General features: G+C 37.5%; 3 protein-coding genes across 5 annotated transcripts in view; 1 reads left to right on the top strand and 2 right to left on the bottom strand.

Moving 5' to 3' along the window:
• The first annotated feature begins 81 nt into the window (after positions 1 to 81).
• On the top strand, positions 82 to 3,964 carry LOC117600055 (sorting nexin-24). Its single transcript, XM_034314996.2, has 3 exons — positions 82 to 373; positions 1,289 to 1,482; positions 1,663 to 3,964. Exons 1-3 carry the CDS (start codon positions 221 to 223, stop codon positions 1,826 to 1,828), a joined length of 513 nt encoding a protein of 170 aa, XP_034170887.1. The 5' UTR covers positions 82 to 220; the 3' UTR covers positions 1,829 to 3,964.
• Positions 3,965 to 4,832: 868 nt separating this feature from the next.
• Positions 4,833 to 8,212, bottom strand: LOC117600127 (uncharacterized; the record flags this gene model as incomplete). The annotated part of the gene is made up of 1 exon (XM_034315133.2): positions 4,833 to 8,212. A coding segment is annotated over one exon (618 nt), but the record flags the coding sequence as incomplete, so codon positions are not given.
• Positions 8,208 to 24,773, bottom strand: part of LOC117600046 (semaphorin-1A) — a 126,493-nt gene continuing 109,927 nt past the window's right edge. For 2 of the 3 annotated variants that reach the window (XM_076692640.1, XM_034314980.2), the window contains exons 7-15: positions 21,023 to 21,127; positions 19,230 to 19,318; positions 19,012 to 19,153; positions 13,827 to 14,175; positions 13,675 to 13,757; positions 13,504 to 13,602; positions 12,537 to 12,821; positions 8,737 to 8,877; positions 8,208 to 8,556 (exon numbers count right to left, since the gene is read on the bottom strand). In XM_076692640.1, coding sequence (XP_076548755.1) covers positions 8,240 to 8,556; positions 8,737 to 8,877; positions 12,537 to 12,821; positions 13,504 to 13,602; positions 13,675 to 13,757; positions 13,827 to 14,175; positions 19,012 to 19,153; positions 19,230 to 19,318; positions 21,023 to 21,127 — 1,610 coding nt within the window. In that variant the 3' untranslated portion in view covers positions 8,208 to 8,239. The remainder of the gene's footprint in view (positions 8,557 to 8,736; positions 8,878 to 12,536; positions 12,822 to 13,503; positions 13,603 to 13,674; positions 13,758 to 13,826; positions 14,176 to 19,011; positions 19,154 to 19,229; positions 19,319 to 21,022; positions 21,128 to 24,773) is intronic. The other variant, XM_034314981.2, reaches the window with a different exon arrangement.

Here is a 24,773-nt window from a genome sequence, read left to right as displayed (position 1 = left end):
CAGTTGGTAGCACTTGTTGCACATTGCACAACGAAGATTCGTCGTCTGAAAAGTATGATCTCTTCTGCATCGAGGTATACATCTATGTTTCATATGACAAATACATTGATCATCGCCTGAATTGACAGCCCTCAAGTACAGTGATCGAAGCGTCCTGTTTTTTGATAATATTTCTTAACCGTACGAGTTTTAAGGACTTTAGAAAATTGCTAGCGATGCAATGTATCAAGTTTTCATCAGTGGATACCGTTTGGCCGAGGTGTCACACGGCAAGCCCTATTATGTTTATTGCATCGAAGTACTGGAGCCAGAAACTGGTACTCGGTATTATATCGAGAGAAGATACAGCGAATTTAGTGCATTACATCGCACGGTATGTTTATTTCAATTTCTAATTTTTTTCTAATTCAAAAAACGGATCATTCCTGTATTTTGAAGAAGAGAAAGTAATGTATCTCTGTCCTTGTTCAACACTGCTCTCATTCTACTTTCCTTCCCATTCAGTTTCTCATGTATGAATAAACATGCGCGAACCGTTCAGAAATGCGCGTTATATAATAAGGTGTATTCACACTGCAAATTGCGCATACAAGAAATTCTCAAGTACCCTCTTCAAATTTTAATATGAAGAATCTTTTTCATATTAAAAAAATGTAATGTTAAAGTTTTGAGATGATATATTCATTTTTTATTATTATGAAATTCAACAGTTCGCGGGTTGTGAATTAGCGCGCGAAAAGCAGGTCCATTTGAAATTTGGCGCTTAGCTACTTTTCATTTCACTTACAATTAGTTTCTCTTATCATTTTTTGTATACTATTGAATATTTTTTAGCATATATATTCTTTTTGTACTGAAAGAATTAAAAATAGATATGTTGCTGTTGGTTTAGAGCGATATTTCTTTCGATAATGGTTGATTACTCATATCACTATATGTATGAGTTTCATCATCGCGTAATGATATACGATTTACGTAGCTGGCGTTCTTTAACACTTAACTCACTGTAAAACATACTCGTGAAACTAATGCATTCAGTTAGCACTTTCAAATTCTATAAAAGCGCAGTCGGATCGCTCCAAAGTTGCACACAGAATACTCTTACTTTCTACAATTATTAATAATGTTTCAAATTGTAAGTAATATTTATCAAACCATCACCCCTGTTTTTATTTAAATTAATTTCTGAGCAGTCACAGTAAGATACCTTGTTATTCATTTACATTTAAGAGAAAATTTCAAAGTGCTGTTTCATTTTTTACGATTTGATATTTGTTTATAATTGCAGTTGAAAAAGGAAAATGCGGATATTGCTTCGTTTCCGCCGAAGAGGGTAAGAAATTCTCAGCCGAAGGTACTAGAGCAAAGGAGAGCTGCACTGGAATTGTACATCCAGAAAATGTTGAGGCTTTCAGCCACCAAGCAACAGGTTCTCAATTTCCTGGGTATAGAAAGTCGTACTGCCGATGCATCATATAAAAGGTGTACATTTATTCATCTGAATCAGTTATGTCGTATTAGGAATATTAATGAAATCTTTTTATAAGAATTTTCCATAAATTTCAAGCTCCAATTTGATAATATTACAAGTGCAATTACACGATACTTTTCTCTCACGACTTTCCATTACTTTGATATCTAATACAAATTCCTTTGTTCTAGCACATACAAAGACACAGAGGACACTCAACACGTCCATCCGAATGCCTTTGGTCACCATCCAGTATTATCATTTCAATGTGATCCATACGCTTATCCAGATGGTACATCGAACAGTCTTCCAGATATCGTGATCAGCGGGGTCCTTTTAGGTGTATACAAGTCTTGAGAAGTTGATCGTCTTAATATCTCCGCCAAACGTTGATGAACACGTGCAGAAGGATTAGGTGCTTCCAGGAGAAAAGAGAAGAACCAGAACTGTACAAGATATTCATGTAAAGCATGCCAAGCGAAGATAAATATATTCTCTGCCATGTATTTGAATCATCGTCTCGTTTATTTCGTCTCTGAAGAGAGTTTACATTACTTGTTGCGACATTCATCTTAATTCTATTTAAACGTTATGGATAATCTGGATTGTAAATGTAAATTGTAACTCATAAGCGGATCTTTTGCGTTTACTACCGTTATTCGTGGTGTGTCAGGACACCCAGCAATGATTATTAGAATTCGTTGATGATGTTCAGCGGAATTATTATAGCCACATGATTTCCTATCAGAATCTCTATTATAAGGGAAAAGGTGTAAAACAGATGAAACCAGGTGTTAACAATCATTTGGTCCACTGTGTGTGTGTATGTGTGTGTGTTTGTTTGTGAAAAATAGGAAATCTTTCTGTCGTGTGGCGGCTTTCTGCGTGTAGAAAATGGAGACAACGGTAGTAACATATATGTATATAGCACGGTAGTAGGATCTCCTCTTTCCTCTATGTACAATGCTGTTACCAGTTTATATTATATGTCATGGTAATAAACTGAACAGTTCATATCAAATTGTAATGCATTAAATGTAGAAGTTTCTATGTACAAGCTCCTTTCAGTCTTGTGCGAAGTATTCTGACGATTCTAGGTTCTCCAGCTCTTCCGTTTCCGGTGAACGCCATGGACCGAACGCTAGCATAACTATTAAAGTGTATAGGTTGTTTCATAAAAATCATGACTGAAAAGTATTATAAAACGGCACTTATGATATATGAAATTAAAGCTTAAGGTCTGAAGAATATTAGTACATAAAGGCTTCATTGATATTCTTAATGCAAAATGACAAGTTCTTTGTTGAAAAATTAGATACAAAGTTTGCTTCGAACGATGAATCATTTAATTTGTATTGAGAATCATAATGGGGCGTTTATGTAGTTATATTTCTTAAACTTTATGCTTTAAATTGATGTATCACAAGCACTATTTTGCAATACCCTTATTTCATAATTTCATTCTCAAATTTTCTATCACCTACTTGTTATGCAACAACCTAATGACTGAATTCATGGGATCCACCAACGACCCATCTATGGGTGCATAGTCATGAAATCTTCTGTTCTTCGTCCTTTCGTTGCGCGTCGAGCAAATGGGCGAACGATTTCTTCACGAGACATATATTGGAAGCTTATTGCCCGTATGTGGCAGTTTTCTTAAACCTTCATTCCTTTTTATTCTGTATCAGAAGAAGACAAAGGAACCATGAATAAAAGAAAATGTATGACTGTAGCTGTATCGATTACTTCTACGTGTATGCCGTTCGCTTACTTCAACAGGACTCCAGCTACTCTTTAATTAATATTAATTAGGACTACGATATTATGTACAGAAAACGCATTGCATTGGCACAGCAAACATGTGTGCCTGGACTGCCATCCATTTCAATGTTTGTTAAGTTTCAACACACTATTAGTGCAAGTACTTCCATAATCTCTTTCTTTTTTATTCATTTGAATAGAACACGGCTTTCTTCTATTCAGATTTTATTTTTTTCTTTGAATTGCCTAAATTCACTGGGATATTATGTATGTACATGTCACATCAGGATTAAGCAGGTAAGTACTTTAATCATTTTAATACTAATACCATCTTAAGTATTCTTTTTAAAAACTTAATTTAATTCCTGTAATAATTGCGAAAGAGAAATAATTTTTTTCAGACTAAAACATGATTCATTTAGTAGGTGGAAACTATTTCAAGATAACATTAGACGAAAATTAGAGTTATCAACGCGTTACTCTTATCAACGATAGCATTGTAACATTGATAATACTATTAAAAAAAAAAAAATTCAGATAAATTACAGAGTGATAATTATATTTAAAGATACAGTAACTGATACTTAAACTTAGATTATTATTGCTGTAAAATCTAACAAGTCCACGTTTCATGAAAAATAATTAAAAATGTTAGTTGATTTTGAAAAATGAAAATAGTGAATAAATGTTGACTATTTTAAGGATACCTTTATTGAAATCATTACAAAACATTAAGAAACATACAATATTACTTGTAATAATCTCAAGCAACAAAATAAAAAGATCTCATCACGTATTCTCTGTCGCTCTTACATTAAAAGAATTACTTGTATAGGACTTGTATGATTTTACAACTTTCGGATATTGAAATTTCCTTTCGCTCTTAAAGTTGCAACACCCAAACTAACTTATTTTGTAAAAATAACTGTTTAATTATTACCAATGTTTACTGAAAATGGTTGGCAGTCCAGGTTTTAAGTGGAATGTTGCATTTACTTCACCTAATTAATGCGATCGTAATTTATAATCTAACTGCTAAGCAGGTATGTGCAAGACTAATTTTATTAGACTTATTTTAAGAGAGTTATTGTGGAATCTCTTGAAATTCCTTTTCAGTGAATTCACAGTGAAAAATAAGCAAGGACCAATTTTATTTTCAACCAGTCCATGTTTTCCACTCGAATTTATTTTTAGAACTTCACAACATTGACAAAATAACAAGAATATTTTATTAAATTTATTCTAAGTTTGAATGCGTGAAATTTTCTTGATATTTATTCTAGTGTTAAATTGCACATACCTGTATATAAAAATCATTAACCCTTCATTATAGCATGTGCAAGCGTTTCTGTATAATGAAAATTAAAATAAAGAAATCTAATTCAATGAAAAATTCTCCTCACCTCCTAAGTCAGTTTGAAACGTTGTAATACTATGTACAATTATTCTTATCGTTTACAATTAAATCACGTAAATACTAATTAAAACGCCTTTGTATACATGTACATCCATAATATGTATATATATATATAACATATTATCTAAATTTAGAAATATTATAGCGTATAACAATCTGCCAATAATATTTATGTATGTATATATATATATATATTTATAGAATTTCTCACAAGGTACCTAAGTTGGATGCTTTTCTTTTTTTTTTGTATAATATAAACATCGTATCTGTAAAATATTTATCCCGAACACCCGGTTTGTTTAAACAATTTTTTTTCTTTTTTCTCGTCGTTTGGATACACGAGATGTACACAGGTGTTGGGCGTAATTTTAATTAAAAAAAGATCCCGGGTCTTTCATAAAGACCAACGGAGAAAAGTGTGTAATTAGCTGCCTCTCTTGTTAAACATCATCTTTCACTCTCTCCCTCTCATTCTCGTAATACATATTTAAAAAAAAAATATATGTATAGTTTTTTTTGTATATACGGTGTGTATATATATATATGTGTGTGTGTGTGTGTGTGTGTGTGTTACAATGAAAATGCGGTTACACGTACAGGTGGATCACTTTGAGTGACATATAAATTCATGAGAGGAAGGTATCATTAAATGACGTTTATAACATATCAAATTAAAGCTTGAGATTCACTGAAAATTATTATGGTAAAAGGTAAAAATCTAATAAGAATTCATAACTTAAAAGTATTGCGAATTGGTACTTATGATACATTAAAATAAAGATTAATACTTTAAGAAAATAGATGTATAAAGGACTCATTGATATTCTTAATAAAAGATAACTGGTTTTGGATTGCAACGAACAATTCTTCAAATTTCGTGATCTAAAGTTCTGGAACAGTTTCATGACATAAAATTATCACAAAATGGCAGTTATGATCAGCTTTGCACCAAATTAAAGTTTAAAGTAGATACAACAAAAATGCCTATACAGAAACGTCACTCAAAGTATTATGAATACCCAAGTGTACGTGTAAATATTAATTAATATACCACTGCTGTCCGCGGTGACGAGTAGCGTGTAACGAATGATTTCAATGATCAAACAAAAACAATTTCTACTTATTTACACGGATTTTCTTTCCATTCCATTCAGACCGTGCCTCGTAATGGTCGTTTCTATATAATAATAATACTACGTTTTCTCTTGATTCATGACCGGTCTAATCCTCGTGTATTGTCCATCTGAACGCTCAATGACAATCAGTGAAAATCGATGATGTCTATGTTCTTATTAGAATCTGGGGCGGCAGTGATGATTTATTAACAGTTCAACGTTTGTCTATCAAGAAAGAGAACAAAAAAACTTAGAAAATCAAAATTTCATTCCTTCTTAAGGTACTCTCGATCTACATCTCTTCTTTGTTCTCTGAAAAATCTGGGACAAACGTTAACCGCTACTTGGCAGGCACTCAATCCGCGTTTAAGCTGTAAAGGAAGTACACGCCCGGCTATTGTACGCTAGTAAGACCGATTTACGCCATTGTCAAAGGCATCTTTTTGCCAAACACGCTTAACACTCCGTTCTGTACCGAACTTTCCCGATAATACTCTTTCAAGTGTCTAAGGAATATATCCAAGCGAAAAGAAACTGTCTTCAGATCACACAGTGGAGTCTTATTTCAAAATAAAAATAATGTCTCCCACATGTTTGTACTACATTTTTAAACAATTAAAGAAGGCTCCACTGTGGAGAGACGGTTTCATTATAAAAAAAAGAGAGAAAAATCATCATCAGCTCCTCGAAGACAGCACAGTTTCTTCAATTATTCAATAATGTTTTTCTCTCTCTTGCTAATAACCAATATACTCACAGCACGGCAATAAGTGCACAACAATACTCGGATAAGTCTTACACATTAGTCTTTTAGTTTCTCTCATACTCATTCTCTCTCACTCTCGCTCTATTCTTAAACGAAACGCATTAAATGAGGCACTTGCCCGAATCTATACCAGCCATATTATCTCCTGCACCGTTTCCTGTTTTACAAGATCTGAAATTTGCCAACAATTAATATACGGAAGGCACGCCTCGTCTCGCGCGAATGCTTCAAACCTCAATTTTTCTCGAGGCTATACGTTTCTTAAAATATCTTAAAATTATTTCTCGTTATCATTTCGATACTATCGTTGATTTTAAATGATGATTACTGAAGTATGTTTTTATATATTAGATTATTGCAATTATTAGATGTCTGAAAATCTAGAATGATTTGATGACATAAAAGTATTTCAAAATGATACTTATGCCACATGAATTTTTTTTAGTTTAAAGTTTAAATAAAATTGATGTACTGTCCTTTTAAGAATAATCTGCCAAGACAAATTCTTTTTATCCTCGTTAGATTGATTTTAGAGAGCACAGACTATGGAGAAAGATCCTTGATATTTAAGTAGATCATAAAATAGATCTTTCTAATTATCTAACGCCGTTGCATAATAAAAAATAATAAAAATTTAGAAGTTAAAATGGAAAGGATTGGGGTCAAATGAGTTATATCCTCTTCATCAATTACCATTCAAGAAACGTAGCCTCGAGCCATGAATCTTCGTCTTGTTTAAATCACCGCAGTCCTAAGCACCTAAGCAGGCCACTACGAACACAGTCTCCTCAGATCGTATCACATAACACACCTCCCATCATCGTTGTCAATGTCCCCTAATAATCTCCCATTGCCGTACTGCTGAGAAACGGAAAGGAAGAACGCTCGAATTCCGTTTAGAAAACTTCGTATCTAGCACAAGATCTGTCTCGAAAGGATATACACCTTTAAAAAAATAGTGTTCGAAAGCGCGCTTGTGTGTCTATTCAAGTCCGATAGATCTTTAAACGATCCACCAAATACTGAATCCTCCGTTTAAATCCGAATAGAGACAGCCTTTGTCACTTGCGCGCCTCGTACGTCAATCCCCGCCGGAAGAACATCGATCCAGCTCCGACCACGCGTTTCTTCCGGTAGTAACTCGAGTTTCTGAACAATCTATCCTCTCCCTCGGCCATCGACCTGGACCTGGGCGGAGGGGTACGTCTGGTATCGTATTGACTGGCTACGTACATGATCATATCGTTGAAATTAGGAAGAAACTGAGGATTGAACAGTGAAAGGATCCTCTCGTTGAACTCCCGAGGGTCACGTGTGGGCACCATGTAGTGATCCCTCGAAGTATCTGTTCGATTGAAGTCACCGAGCATCCGCTGCCCTCGGCAAAGATCGTCCAGACTATTGGCGCTGCTGCTGCTGTAGTCCTGGAGGCTGACCGCCGGGTCAGTTAAGGCTGTCTCGGTGTAGTCGTACCTCCTCCTATAATCGCAAGGAGTCTCCCTGGAAGCGAGGAACTCGAGAGACCTCTCGCTGGCCACACTCTCGTAAGGATCTTCTTCGTGCCTGGTCAGCTGGCTGAGCTGATGAGCGTCTTCGTCGTCGTTACGGTCGTCGGATTCCGCGAGGTCGGAGGAAGAGGAAGAAGAAGAGCCGGAACCCGTCGGGTCCTGCGGCAAGCCTCAGACGGCCCTGTGTCGTCGTCTATATCATATGTACGTCTTCTTCACCTTCTGTACGGGTTTGTTCTCAGCGGAAGAGTTGGCATTCTTGCCGTTCGGATTCTTCGGAGGCACGTTCAGGACCAAGTTGATGGATTTATTATTAAAACCAGGTGATTCCGAGCTCTCCGTCAATCTGTTCAACTGTTGCCGTTGCTCGGACGGTTCTGGATAGGGAGCGCCTCGGAGCCTCTGGGAGAACCAGAAGCCGGAAGCGAAGCCGGCTACCAGCGAGAAGAAGCAAGTTCCTATCAGCGCACCGGTCAGTGTCTGGGCTGAGTACACCACCGGGGTCGCGATCACGTCTGCAACAAAATCTGTGTTAGCTTGGGTCCTAAACGGTATACGACGGACTCATTGCTTCTTGATCGTAGGGGAGATCCGTGGGGAGAGACAGAAGCGGGGGAGGTCTTGGTGCAACTAGTTACAAACAAGGTGTTAGGACACAGAGAATGAAGCGAGACGGGGACCGATGAGATGATTACCTTGAGGCTCGTTAGCTCGTGGCTGCGTACGACCGTACTGATTTTCCCGATCCAGCTCGATGACGATTTCATTGTCCCGTTCATCGGGCTGCTCCCGACCGTTTTCGTGCAGAACCGCTGGCTGCACGGGCTTCGCCATCTCTGAAGCAACATTTCACTGATTTGATGACGGGACACGTGACACAAATGCCGTGACAATGGACACGTTCATTAATATTGATAGTGGAAGCGTTAGTAGACATAATACCCAGAGACACAATAAACTTTTTCACGCTACAGATCTCGTAATTCCTTTGGTATTTGCCATTGAACGAGCATTCTATGTACACAAGCTCGTTAATGTGTTAGTATCGGTGAATGGTGAAAGGGTAAAGCGGTTTGCAACCAAGTCGTCATGGTCAACGAACCAAGAGGGGAGCCATCAGAATGTGCTTTTACTGATCTAGCTGACCGATACGAAGACTATGGGGAGCTCGGAAAGGATTTACGACTTTACTATTCATTCTAAAGCTGGATTCGAAAAAAATCCTCACTTTTCCAGGTAGATTATGAATTTTATTCATGATTCAATGGTTATGAGAACGTATTTTCCTGAAAAAAATGAGAGAAACCAAAGCCTGGATTTGAACTCACGATCTTTACATTTGAAGTTAAACATGTAATCAACTTCACCCTTGTTGATTCACTAAAATTCCTTTTACATATTTGACAATAGGAAGTATTATTTTTTCATTTCAATAGTCGTCTGCAGGAATTTCTTTAATAGCAACAAGTATGACTCGTTTCATCTGAGATTTTCCAATTGGACTTTCAGCTTGATGCACGCGACGCTAGATTGCAAAGGATGCTTCTCTTATGCCAGATTACGTGTGAGTACCTTTAGCCTTAAGAGGGCAACTTTCTTTCGACGAGAGCTGCGTAAGCGTGGGAGGCCTCTCACATGAAACCAGCCTCTTTTCATGCAATTTCGTCTCTCGTGGATAATTCATGTCAGCCCGATAAAAGTGTAGTAGGTCAAACTCGTTTTCGAACGTTAAGCACACTTTTGCGATCGGTCTCGTGAAATTCAAGTGGCTGTATTACTACCCTTTAATTACTCGATATTGACGCCTTTCGTTTAGCACAGAGATTTTCGTAACTTCAGTATCAATCGATTTCTATTCTTTGAAATTTTGATGGGTTCTTAGCTTTCTATCTTCTATATATACATACACACACACACACACACACGCACGCACGCACGCACGCACGCACGCACGCACGCACGCACGCACGCACGCACGCACGCACGCACGCACGCACGCACGCACGCACGCACGCACGCACACACACACACACACACACACACACACACACACACACACACACACACACACACACACACACACACACACTCCGGCTTCGTAATTTAATAATGAATGAAAATTGGTAAAAACAACTCAATATTAACTTCATTTATGTCGAAGAGGATTCTAGGTCAAATTACATGGAAATTCTATTAACCGAATTGCAAATTTATCTAATTTAGGGATAAATATACACAAATACCCAATTCATCTACTATATGAATAATTCTTCGATTTGAATAAGATTCATTATAACTGTTTAATAACACGCCAACGAGGTAATTATTTCCAGTTACCGGTCTATAATTATATCCACCAAGATAAATCTATAAAACATTCATTTAAAAGTGGAGAACCACTTTTGTCAGGCGACCGCAAAACCGCGAATTCTATAGAAATCGATTTTCTCGTAACAACTGCTTTTGACTGTCATTCATTTCTGATTTTCTCAACGGAGAAGTACAGCTGCTCGTTAGAAACGTATCACACGATGCAAACCGATACACATAAACTTCAATTTATCCTCTGACTACAGTTGTTGTACACCGTGTCGAATGCCATAAATTGATTCCAGGATACATTTGCATCGGACACCGATACCTCCTCTAGCTATCTCGTATCTACATACCTTTCACGGTGTCTAATCGAAAGAAACGTATCATCAATACCCGACCATAACATACTATTATAACTCAATTCAATAATTGAATCATTGACCTGGAATGTGACAGATATCTATCTATCTATATGGCGAGATATGTATAAACTTTCACCAGAAGAATATTTTTATAGGGGGAATTTATAGAAATATCAGAGATTCGAATTTGCGATATTGTAGGGGATTTTTACAAGGGGTTTCTGGATTCCATACAGAAATGAAAGCAACGTTCATAGATATTTATAGTTTACATTGAAAAATTCCAATAATACACAGGAAACTTTTAACGTTTCTTTATTCTATGGAAAATTATAATTTAATAATTAGAGAAACCCATGAAAAAATGGGAGTGTTATATGACCTGGATTTGAACCCAAAAGATTTTCGAATTTGAAGTCAATTACCTTACCATATTCGCTACTGTCACTTTATCAATATTGCAGTTTTAATAATTTCTTTTATATAACCGTCATACGTCATTTCCAAATATTTTTAATATAAAAACTTTGAAACGTCCTCGTTACATCTATCAACGTCGTTCAATCGTGCAATTTCATTTTAATCGTGTATACATGGGCGAACGTGTCGTTGTATTGAATGCGAATTTGATTGCGTTGGAAAATTGATGGCGGTCGATAAGTCACGTGAAATATGGATATGTTGAAGTTTATAAGATCCCTTCGCTCGTATACACTTCCCTGTAAATGCAAGTTTGAAGCAGATCGTCCACGAAGAAATAACGTGCTATCTCCTCGTGATGGAAAACTCGGTAGAAACGTTTCTCCTCCTACTCCTCCTCCTCCTTCTTCGCGATGCGATGTCTCTCTCGACAGAATGGTGAAAGTAAATTCGAACCGGAGAACTTTTAAATCGTCCGGGTAAATTTGAGGCGGGTTCGGAAAGAATTTCCTCCATTTAACGAGTGAACTCCCCGGAAAAATCTGATGGAACTGAAGCATTTCAATCTCCACTTTTTCGCTGGATTTTTGATTTTGAATTTTTACCAAGTCGCTTTTCATTCTTGCTGGTGCGATGGAATTTCTAATTTCTTTTACTGGCGGAATGGAATTCTGAAGTTCAGCAGATTCTTTTCTCTCCGAGAAGCAGTGCATGAACTCTTCGGTAGGTAAGATAAAGTTGAGGAATCGTGCCATTCCTACTCTTCAAATTCTATGCCATGTTTAAAGTATTAACTTTCTGTTAAGTTGACACAAAAAGATAAGCTACTTATATAAGTATTCTGTGAAAATTTACTTTCAAGAAGCTTTGAGGATTTTTAAAAATAATTATTGACCAAGAACGTTAAATGAGATTATCCATTGTTACAAAGGAGCGGAAGAAAAAGAAGATATTAAAGCTCCATGTTATTCCTCGCCACAATGTAATCCGAGTGGCCAAACAGATTCCATAATTAATTTTCACGAGCCACCAACCGCAAGTACGCCAACGCTTTTCCACTAGCCACCTAATTACAAATTTTGTTCCTCTTCGAAGGAATATGACTCGCATGAACGAGCTTGTATTCAGAATTCTACTAGTAATCGTATGAACCACGTGAAAATATGGGATTTTTGTGTTACAGGTAGAAAATTAATATGTTAATGGCGCAGCGAGGAAATAAATTATATGAATCTTATTCAAATTTTCCTGACCGTTATTTGAAAAGCCCAGAAACAGAACAGAAATCCAAGCTAGCGACAAGTCATCGTCGTACACGAAAGTTGCGCGATTAACCGGATATCAGGCTAGTAAATGTTTTGGACATTGTTCGAGTAGTTTAGGCAAACGACAATTACCTTGCTCGTAACCGCAACCCTTGTGTTTCCCGGTCAAAATGTCCTGGAACAGGGTTTTGTCGGCATCGCTGTCGTGTAGTTTCGTGGACACGGCAACACATAGGTTCTTAATGGCGTCCCATGCACAGTGTGGATCCTGAAGAGCCACGCAAGACGCACAGGTGGCCGCTGCTTGGGCGTCGCAGTGATGAAGAGGAACAGCACGGATTTCCGAGTCAGCAAAGACGACCAATTTGCTCGCTTCCCCTGCCAGGTGAACTACCAGCAGGTCCTTAATCGCTTGTCCTGGAACGTGAATGGAATTAACTGTTAAAATTCCATGAATGGTTACAGAGTACCGTTGCTGAGAACCAAACACTATAATCTTTTTTTAGGGGGAATGTTGTGACAGAAATGTATCATTAAATGATATGTATGATATATCAAATTAAAGCTTAAAGTTCAAAGACAAAGATTACATAAGTGTCCTTTAAATATTCTCAATACAAAATGGCCGATGGTGGATTGCAACAAACAATGAATATTAAACGCCTGACAAAATATCATGACAGAAAAATATTATCAAATAGCCTTACGCTACGTCAATTTGAAGCTCATAGTTCATGGAAAATGAACATATAAGCGCCCCATCAATGTTTTTAATACAAATGGCTGGTTGTCAGTTGCAAGCAAATAGTGTTGTTCCAGATCCATTGTCTGTTTCAACAAAGAGCTATCCATTTTCTATTAAGAATATTGATGAAACGTTTATGCAGCGATTTTTATCAAACTTTAAATTATAAATTGATGTGGCATAAGTGCTATTTAGTGACACTTTTATGTCATGAAAGTGGAACAGAACTTTCCTGTTAACATAAGTCATTTCCCATCATCGTTTATAATACATTAATTATGAAACTGGATTATCGCATGCCGGGAGTTTATTTAGAAATGGAAAATTGCAAATATTTTTCCAGGTAAAACTTACCGTATTTCAGTACTTGAACGTCGCTAACGATGACCTGGCCAACGTTGCTTAGGGAATCCGGTGCGCGAGTGTTAAGCGCTTTCAGAACTCGACCGTCGTCTATGAATAATTATGAAATTATGATAATTAAATCCACGGAAGGTGTAACAAATTACAATTCCAAGAACCTACCTGTTCCTACATAAAGAATGTCATACGCCTTTCCATCTAGAGCTTTTACCTGAGGATCCACCGCGACTTTGGTGAATCTGTAACTGAAATTAAAATTCATAATTAGCATTTCAGAACGTTAATTAACCACGGTTTAAAAAAACAGGACTCACTTGAAGCTGACTTTAGTCACGACGGGCAAAGCGAAAAAGGACTGAACAGCGTCGTCCATGAGGGGATGCGCTTTAACAAAATTCACCGTCGCGTCCGGAAGTGTCCTCGAGTCCTTCACGCACGCACCAGGCCTGGGTTCTGGTACGTTCTTCGAAAGCACCCGGAGCCAATTACTGTTGATGGTTTCCTGTTCCTTGAACGCACCTTGGAACACTTCTAGGACGTTCTTCATGGAGAAAGCACAAACGGCCGAGCCTCCGATCGAATTCACAGGGGTCGTAAACACCCCATAAACCAACCGGGCGCGCTCCCCCGCGTAAACACCTTCCGTGACGTCGCTCGTTGACTCTGAAATAATTGCGAATCGCTCGATAAGGCTGTAATTTAACGGGTTGTTTGAAAAATTTCTAAAGTTACAATAAAAAAGCACCCCCTCATTTTATTCACTGTTTCATCGAACACGAATTACTCGTTCTTTGCTAATGTCCGACGAAGAATAGCCGCATTAATTCTTTTTTACCCTCGTTCGAGCGGAATTAACGAGAAGGTGACAGAAAACTTTCGCCACGTTTCCTTTCAACGCCTTCCATTCAACCCTTCTCGCTCGGATTACGTTATTGTTGCTAGAGAATTTTTAATATTAATGGCCATAGGACACTGGTCCCTTTTACGAACTATTTGAAATACAACAGTGATTTTAAAGTTAAAAGTTCGATCACGCCACCTCTCCTAGTTCGCTTCTTCGTTAGCAATTATTACGCTAATTACATTTGGTAAATGTTTTTGGTTAAAATTCGCCGTTTAATTACCACCTTTGAAATTATGATCTAAATATAAATTGGGAAGATTCATCCACTTGATTTCGCGTTAATTAACAATATACTAGAGGTGATTTTCAATTAAAACTAGATATCTGAAACTGATCCATGGTAGGTGATGATTTTCCACCCCATTATAATTGATATTACATCGTGGTCATTATACGGTACGAATTAATATTAACACCTTATTATCAGAGCAGGTAATTAACATTAGAATTTCTCGTCATGCAACGAGCAATTATCCGGGGGTCATTTTTATAGAAATGTGATTTTCGTCAGGGAGGCTGATAGAAAATTGTTATAACTTCGTAATAACCGTTAATTAACAATTCTTTGACAGGATTTGAACGGTCGAATAAAACAGCCGTGAAACATCGTGAAAGGTGAGGACATTTTGTAAAAGTTTTCGCCCAGGAGGAAAGTGAACGGTGTCCAGGCGTAGAAACGTTAAAGAAGATCGTGTAATTAGAAATTCGGAAGTGATCAACGCGGTGGAAATGCAGCGACTTGACGAATGCAAATTGTTGTTAGTCTCCGTCAATGCTGGGGGGTGGCACAGCAGCTTTTACCAAGTATCGTCCCGCTTACGGGAGCAGTTTCTAGTAAATACTCGGCTTGCTTTAATAAAGCTGCGGATCCTTGATCACGAAAACACTCGACCAGATGAATAGACAGGAGAAGTTGAGAACGTGCCAATGCTGTACTAATTGCGGCACCATCTTCCTATCTTAAAATATTTTTTTTCTCTCCCAATTCAAAAGTCACATTTCCTTCCACTTTTTCGCATCGACGAAAAAGTTTTCATCGCCGTACGTTTTGCTACGCGTGCAACGACTTGGAAAGCACCGTTGACCAAAAGTTTGTTTCGGGACGTCCTGTAAAAACTTTCCCGTGCAAACATGTTGATTCGGATTGTTCGATTGAAAATAAATGGTAGCACGGATTTCTGGAACGAAACGCGAGGCAATAAGTAGCCGATTCCTATTCAGAAGGTAAATCGATGCTGTATCACCAGGGGCTAAGTTTTTAATCACAATGTACGAAGCATCGTTCAGCTTGTTTGTTTCATGGAATTTTATTTTTGTCTTCAACAGAAACGGATTAATTTCAATAAGCTCGGCATCGAAGTTAATACGCTATAAAAGGCTGGGTTTATTAAGCCCTCCGGATGAACGTTTTCACAGAGGGTCAAAATACACGCTCGACGATTCATTTGAAATTGACTTCGAATATATCCTGACGGGAAATTACTTATTTCACGGAATTTCTAACCAATGAAATTTCTTTCAAATGGAAAACCAAGAAATAAATATCCTTTTCAGAGTGAAATTTTAATTAAGGAATCGAAAAAGATAAATAAGAATCACATAAGATTATCATAAATAAGATGAATAAATTGATGAATCACACATCCTGAAGTATAGGAAAATATTTTTGGATTGCCTTTACCCAAGAAAATGGAAGAGTTACAGTTGCTTCGAAATAGCTACTTTTGAAGAGGCTTCCTAAATAGGATCGTCGTTGTGAGGCTATAACTCTGCCATTTTATTGAGGATTAAAAATTCAAAAATACTAGTGTGTAGCTTAAGATATGCACAACAAATTGTATATAACAGATTTTTTATATATTTCATCATTTAAAAAGAAAAAAATCATGAAAGATGAGTAATTTTTCAGTCCTCTTCATGGTCCGCGCTCCAAAAATGTATTCTATTCATTTTTCTCTCCTTAAATTAAAATCAAAGAACAAAATACATTCTTGTATCAATTTGAACAATCGAGAAATCAACCTTAATAGTCCCAGGACCCTTTGCAACCTGCCAGTTGGTTGGCAAAGGTGATCCCATCAGTTCTCCAGCGAGTACTAGTTTATTTCCCCATGAACCTTTTTATCCGGCAATCCGTCTACATTTCCCGGTGCTCCCGGCCATTTTTTCTTGCAACGGTCGTCATCTGGAAAGGGCAGAGGGTGGTAGGATGAGACAGACGTCGAGGGAGCTGGGTTGTCCGAGCAATCGGTGGATATAGCATCCCGGACCTGCGATTTGGCAACGATCCACAGCCGGCTGAAACCAGCTGGACCGTAGCCAACTTTCCTTCGGCCGGATAGGGATTTCAGTTCGATGTGCGGCGACAATATTCTACGTTTATACGAGAACCAGCCACATCCCCGTTCGCCCCCCTTTTTCCTACCCCACCGCCATCGACCCTATGCGCTTCTGTCCCTATCCAACGTTGACGTTCGATCCTGCGGGTCGTCGGTGAGCAGCCATTGTGTTCCGCACTCGAAGCTGCTGGTTCATTTCGCTGCTCCATAGGCAACCGAAGCGACTTATCGAGTGACGAAGCACACCGAGAAACCGAAAACCGCTGAACGTGCCGGTGAATACCTATCTGGCAGCGCGACACGCTGATTCCAGAGTTGGGACAGGGGGATGATGGCGGCACGGGATCTTCTTTGGGGTTCATTGATTCTACTGTGAGTTTCGGAAACCATAAAATCTTCAGGTATTTTCGATTTGTTCGTTTGGTCACATCCATCACTATTTTAGAGTAAACATTAGGCGTCCGTCTTCAGGCGACAAGGATTAGATCACAGCACAAATTAAATTAATTAATACTTGGACTATGGCTCTAACGTTTTCAGCCTGACGTCTCATGATGTTATCAAGTTATTTGCCTGATGTTGATAGTGTGAGGTATTCTATGGGGTTCATGTTCTGAAGGCTTTTCAATCGATTAAAGTGATTACGAGTCAATAAAGTATCAATCAATCTCCCTTCCCCTTATTTTTCCATTAAAAGCTCCTATGCATAATAATTCAAACGAAATAACCTCTTCATTAATGTTACAAACAGAAAGTATTGATGTAAAATGAAATTCTTATTCGAATGCAGCCTTCAATACGTTTAATTGAACACTTTTACATTCAACTGATTCGGTTTGCAAGTAAATTGAATTTTTCAGTTATTTCCGTGTTCCGTGGTATCGGAACACGTTTCAATGCGAATTTTATCCGGAAAATTGTTTCAATGCGAAAACACAAATCATCTGCCAGTCAGTTAATACTGTTTGCTTTCCTATTGTACGTTAACAGACAGTTGTATAAATAAAAAAAAATATTTTTAGTAAAAAAAAAAAAGAGGCGCTGTAAAATTTTTTCATTTTGTTCCAAGTATTTGAGTCAGTTAAGCCCAGCAACAGTTTAATGGCACTCCATCGTAGCCACTCCGTGTCATAACAAATTCATCATTCCTCGTTGAATTAACGCTTGACCCGTTTCGACTTTGAAAATTCGTTGATTAAAAACTTTGTTTATGACACGTGAGTGACCATTGTAAACGGAAGCCCGTTCTCTCGACGGCCCTTCAGAACGATACAATTTTAATGGACCGAGTGGACACGTGTATTTGACAATTGAACCGTTCTTGATTGCCTTACAATTTCGCGGAATCTTCAAACGGAGCAAAAGAAATATCGTTTACCGTTCAATTCGTTATTTGCATGACGCAGCAGAAAAGCTGGAAAATCGACGAAGTACGGGGTCCTACGACGACCGTCGGAATGATAATGCAATAAGTGGCGGTGATAAGGGGGAACTAGTTTGGCCGGACGAAAAAGCCCGTAGAAACGAAATCGGTGGGTCAGCAACGTGAAATTGCTGAGCAGAAAGCATGGAACGACGGAAAAGAGCAAAGAGGAGTGTAATGGATATTGGATGAGGTCGAACGTACAATCAAATCCGTTTTCCTCGTCACCTTATCGTTAAGTCATAATTGCACATCGCGGATACGATCGTTTTCACGCTCAATGGAAACCATTAAAAGTAGTCTGAGAAATAAAATCATAGGAGTACAGACTGTTTTATTTATGGGGTCGTTCTATGCTAAATCAATCACCAATTGATTTCCCAATGAAATATAATATCATGTACATAAAATTAATAAGGGTTTAAGTCATCACTTTGCTGCATTTTAATTTGTTTAATAAATACAGCCCTCGAAATTTTATGATCATTTATACTTTAATAACATGGTCCATTTTTATCTTTCAATCTACTTCAACTTTATTTTTAATTTTAATCCAGAAAGATTGCCCTCGAGAAATTGATTTTATAATATTAAAAAATATAAAACTGTTTCTACCACCCAATAATTCTTTCCTACTTGATAGCAAAATTGTTTGAACCCTATATTACTTATCCTAAGCGATAGCGTGCAAGGTACAACCCTTTCTCTGTCCATCAGAGACCATAAGAGAAGTGCACTCAAACGGGAAGCCCGGCAAACGTCATATAGCTCTGTCGAACTTACGAGCCAAAAGCACACGTGTATATACGATGTGTACATGCAGGCATACTCACGTATTTCATTGAAATAGAAAGGGTATTCGCCGGGCACAGAACAGTTGAGCCTCGCTTTCAGGAAGCTCGTCCATCTGTCGCTGAACGCATGAGGTCCGCCCTTGTCGTGCTGGCACACTCTACCCACTCGTGAGTACACCGCCTAAAACACACAAACGACAGTCTTCAACAACTCAATCCTTCAATTCTTTTCATTGTATGCTGAGAAAGAGACTTACCTTGCCACAATTCATGTATTCAACTGCTGTCTCACGGTAGAAGAAGAAGACGTACTCCTCATAGGCGAAGGAACTAACGAAATTTGGACCTGTCGACATACAAGTTAGATTTCATGACGGAAAAGTTTTGTGAAATAGCAATTCAAGTACATTAAATTAAAGCTTGAAGTTTACTGAACATAATGACATAAATGCCCCTTGGGTATTCTCAACATAAAATGACTGGTGATGGACACAACATTTCGGGTCTTTGCCTGGGTTTTCAAATTGTTGTTTTTACGCTCCAAGAGATCTCCGAATCTTTCATTTGAACGGCAAGAAACCGACAATTGCTTACCTCCGTATCACAGACCAACAGGCAAACTTTCGATACTCGGAAACGGAAAAATCTCTGTAAAATTAACATTGTCCTTTTTTAATAATCACAGAAGCGATTGTTTTATGTACAGAAGATAATTGATATGTTTAAACATATTTAGACGATAAAATTTGTCTAAATTAAATTAGATTAACTTCATAAATAATTAAATCGATTTTGAAATGAGTCCAATAATACAGCAAGATTTAAAATAAATTGAAATGTTAATTTATTGAACTTGAAACCCAAGTGACGACACGAAACGCTATGTCAAGTGCAAACGCATGACCCTTTCCTTCGGTGCAACGGCAAAGAACCGAGAAATTTTTCGGATGGGCCCGTTGCGTATCTCCGTATCAAAGGAACAGCACGCAGCAAACCGAAACTCCTCGCCTGTAGTGGCCCAGTCTTATTGTCGAATCGTTTCTTTCAAGAAACGAAGAAATATTGACCGAGCCGTAGCACGCTGTGACATGTAACGATATCTGCCTCTTCAAATGGATACGCAACGGTGATACGATACGGGCGTTTGATACAAGTGGATACCCGGGTTAAGGTGATCGAGCCATTGTCCGTTGCGATCCACAATCAGCTATTTAGTGTTAGGAATATTGGAGGATTGTTTATGTAGTAATTATCAGTAGATTTGAAGTTTTAATTATATGCAACACAAATATTATTTTAAAGTACTTTTATGTCATGAATTTGTACCGGAACAGCAAAAACTTTGAAAATTTCTACCATGAGGGAAATTGCGATCGATCAAGCATTCGGGGAGATAAGCTCGAAACAGATTACGTAATTTATAGAAAATTTGCATCGTGAACGAGCATAAATATCGAGAGAAAAAAAAAAATGATAGGGTAGGATACGGTAAATTGCAGCGCGTAATTTATGCAAAGCTTCTTACATCGTTTAAGCATCATCCACTGTAACAAATACAATAACAAGCGATAAATTTTTCACGTAAAAACCGTGTATCCTGATGGAGAGATACATACAACCGTTCAAAAATAGAATGGAAATTTGCTGAATCGTTTCGATGCGGCGGGTTTCCATTAAAATGTCGATTAAATAAATATCAAATGTTTCGATCACTAGAATGCTTTTAAATCGACTATCTTCTCGTATGAATATAATTTTTAAATACTGATAACATGTTTCTGAAAATAAATAAAATATACTTTTGCTAACTAATTTCTCAGCTCTCGCCATTCTGCCGAATACACTGAACCTCTGGAATGTTAAAGAACGAATGAATATTCCAATGTAATCAGCGTGTTTTACATTTCCAACAACACGGTTGTTTTTCTGATTTAAGACCAGGGATTGTTAAGGATCCGGGTCAGGTATGGGCGCAACTCCGTTCTATAACTGCACCCAGGGCACTCAGTTGTCCAGGCGGCTAGAATACAATTAATCAAAGTTCCATTACCGTTCAGCTGGTTCAGATCGGAGCGCTCGGTGCGGATCTTCTCCCTGTGAATCAGTGGCTCTCCACCGGAAAAGTCGGCCACTGTCGCGGCGTACAGCTGTCCCTCTGAAACATTCATAAAACCATTGCGTCAGTCATCTGTTCTACCCCATTTACCCGCTTGAATAGCTCCTCTATAATTCCGAGACGCTTTCGAATTAATTTTCCATGAGCCGTCGTGCGGTTTGAAAATCTCCCTCGCGTTTCAACAAATTTCCCGCCAATTTTTCCTTGGAAATCCAAGTTGATAAACTGAAAATATCCAAGGTTCGAATCATTTTCTGTCCACGGACTCACGTAAACGGCCAATATTCTTGCGTCGTATAGAAAGCATGGATAAAGCAAGAAGCCACGGTTAAAACCATCCACTGCTTCTCACAGAGAGACTACATTTAGCCCAATACAGCCGCGGTGGAATCAGAGGATCCGACGAAAAGGTTGGGTGTGCGGTGGTCGGTCTGGTGGCGTGCTCGCGGGTCTTCCATATTTCACGTTCAAAAAGCACGATGGGATTTGAGGCTGGCCAACGTATGCGCGCGATAAGTGTATATAGCATCCGCCGTTGGTCATATATAACCGGGGCCAAAGTAGACGTTAGACTTAGGGGATGAACGTGCTCGTTGCAGGCTACAAATCTACCTTGAGCCTTGCCACGACCCAACACAAGGTCCTCCTGGTAATACCCATACGACTGGAGGAAGAAACTTCCGGTTACGTGGCGGCTTCTTTGTGCGCCCGTTATTAGCGCCGACGAGACATCATACAATTGGCCCACCTGATAATTCGCAGACATCCTCCCCTCCTTCCGTCATCGTCGCGTTAATTAACGAATTTCTCTGATTGGAATCGGTTCGAAGATTACACTTAAATTAATTGGATATGGATGAGAAGGAAACGTCTGTCATGTATGAAATTTATTTTGTCTCGTTCGACAGCCACTTACTTTAATCAATTAGAGCTGTTAAAGAGGTAGGCACAATATACGGGAAATGGTTAATTAGTGGATTTCATTTAATTGGATATATTTTTGTTAGTAGCGGAAGGTTTAATGACATTGATTTAACAAGAGGATCATGAATAGTTGGTACACGTGTAATATGCATCGGATGTGCATACCAGTGGCTATAGGAAGCCTTGTCTTAAGCGTGCATCGCGTATTTGGGGTTTAACCCTGTAACACTGATGGATTTACCAGTTCCAACAACGGATCGTTCATCCCCTTCGATCCGAGTCTTAGTTCTCTTGTTCTCTTCTGTTTGCTGTTCGAATTTTTGAAAAATAAAAAAAAAATGGTTGCACGATTCAAATGCATTCTTGCACTTTAGTGCAATTTTTATATTTTGAAATTTATCATTGCCTACTTTGATGGTCAATAAGTCAATTGATATTAAGAATATTCAAGGGGTATTTGTATAGTAATTTTCAGAACATTTTAAGCTTTAAATTGACGTGCTACAAGTGATACTTGATAATACTTTTCTGTCATGAAACTGTTACCGAAACGAAGCACAATAACCTACACTGTATTTTTCATTCTGAAGAACTAATTGTTAATTAAGAAACGGAAATATTATTTCATTTAACTTGAATAAAGAAACACGGAGATTATATTTGAAGGAAAATCTGAGTCAACGAAAAATTTCGAAAACATTTACTCTGAGGAAAGAATTATCTTTATCATATTATTTGTTCCTGGCAAATAAAACGTTCTTTCCTCGAGATACTTTTTTCGTATCGACAGAATCAACAGAGATATTTTATGCATTAATATTGTGACTCACCTGATAATTAATATAAAAAAAAAATTACATCAAAAGTACACATATTAATCCTACTTTTATTTCAATTAAATTTTCTGAAATTTAATTACGATAAATTAATTAGTCTCTGTAGTAAATTTTGTCCCATATTTCTCAGTGGATGGTATCATCGAAAAAGATGATGAAGTTTGGAAATTTTCTAAACGGATTTAAAGGTATCCGAGAATTTAACACGAGCTACCGAGAGTGTGAGATAAGAAGGTTAATACAGAAGCGATACTGTTACAGGACTAGCAACTTTGCTTTAACAGAGTTTAATTGAATAGAAATTTTATTAGCTACTGCTAGAGGAAAGCACGAGAAGTTTACTTGTACGGAAAAATGAGTGGAAAACATGAGTAACAATGTTCACATTTTTCATATTTTATTATTAAATGTATTAACGAGCACTCTGAAAAATTTTAAACTCCAAAAATTTAAAAAAGAGAGAGAAAATGCTAATAATAAAAAAATAAAGAATTGTATTCAAAATGAGTGACAAATTATTTTATTGCATTTTGATGAAATAATAAATGAATTAAAAAATCACAAAATTTTATTTTAAAAATGCTATTCTATTTTAAACAAATCACGAAAAAAAATCCATTAATACCTTTACGATGAAATGCAAACACAGTCAAGTTGTGTTACACGAGTTATGAATTATCCGGTTGGAAATTTGATAAGACCAAGAACATATCTGTTGTTGCTGATAATCGTGACGTACTTTGTCCCGAATGCAGCCTCCTTATGGTATTATCACACGTATGTACATATCGTAGACGTCATAAATAGTCATTATTCAAGCGACGTATGAATACGTCGGGCTCATTTGCTTGTTCTAATAAATGAGGGAGTCGACGTGCACGTACGGTAATTTCACGACTACCTAAAGCCTTATTAGGGCGATGAATTTCCATCTGTCTGATGAAACGTTAAACGGACAAATTTTTTCATTGAACTTTATTTTAAAGAACGCAATTCTAATAATTTTGAATTTTTATTAAAATTAATATCATTTAATTTTGATAATTTCTTGAATAAAAATAAACCAAAGAATGAGAAACTCTTTCAGTGGCTATACGAAAAATGCATCAAAATCTTCCGGAAACGGATGCACTCGTTGCATTCCGACCTGCTGCATATGTGAACAAGATATACTTCCGTTTTCTGAACTGCAACACCGTACACTCAAATCCGACTTGTTATGCATTAAATAATTATTTTCCTATTCATAGCTCGTTTCGTTTATGTCTGAAGAATTTCCCGGCTTTTCACAGCTCGTAAATTAGCAGCTTTTTCCGACAGTAAATATAAAAAAAAAAATAAAAAAAAATAAACCGTGTTCGTAAAACAACGTCTGACCAATTTCGGCTCGCTTGTTAAATTTTATTAGGGTAGGTCAAAATGACCCGATAATCCTCATATATTTTCGAACCGTTGGGATTAATTGAATTTAGCTTCTGGAGGAAAGTTTTATGAAGTTGGAAATAAATGATACCAGAAGTATAAGTTGGACGTGTAAATAAATGAAGGAAATTCCGTTCCCTTTTCTTTTACTATTTTTTATCATCGTCTAATTACAGTAGAAATTCGAATTTCCAACATTGATCATTTGCAGCTGCCTTCGTCGTTTTATCATCTGCGGTTTACGCACGCGGGGACAGACAAATTTATGATTATCGTTGTATTCTATAACAAAGAGATAGAATTCTAGTGGTGTTTTTCACGTGTGCGATTGTAGGCCATGCTCGTAAATATCGCTATCAAACGTTCCTTTTCCTCGAAAGCCTATATTTTATGAAGGTGGGCGTGCTCTGTTAACAAAGAATGACCTGAATCGCCAGCTTAGCCAATTGTATCCACTTGAAAAAATCATTTGCTACCAAATGTGTTCATCTTGCTAAATTTTT

The sequence above is a fragment of the Osmia lignaria genome, chromosome 15, assembly GCF_051020975.1.
Source record: "Osmia lignaria lignaria isolate PbOS001 chromosome 15, iyOsmLign1, whole genome shotgun sequence".
Taxonomy (NCBI): Eukaryota; Metazoa; Arthropoda; class Insecta; order Hymenoptera; family Megachilidae; genus Osmia; species Osmia lignaria.
Note: the sequence above shows the minus strand (reverse complement) of the source record. Positions and strands in the feature narration are given on the sequence as shown.

Bases quoted from the DNA above. Each gene is read 5' to 3' on its own strand.
- LOC117600055 (XM_034314996.2), top strand. From the start codon at position 221: ATGTATCAAGTTTTCATCAGTGGATACCGTTTGGCCGAGGTGTCACAC. The intron at 374-1,288 runs GTATGTTTATTT...TTATAATTGCAG, and splicing joins TTAGTGCATTACATCGCACG to TTGAAAAAGGAAAATGCGGA. The intron at 1,483-1,662 runs GTGTACATTTAT...CCTTTGTTCTAG, and splicing joins GCCGATGCATCATATAAAAG to CACATACAAAGACACAGAGG.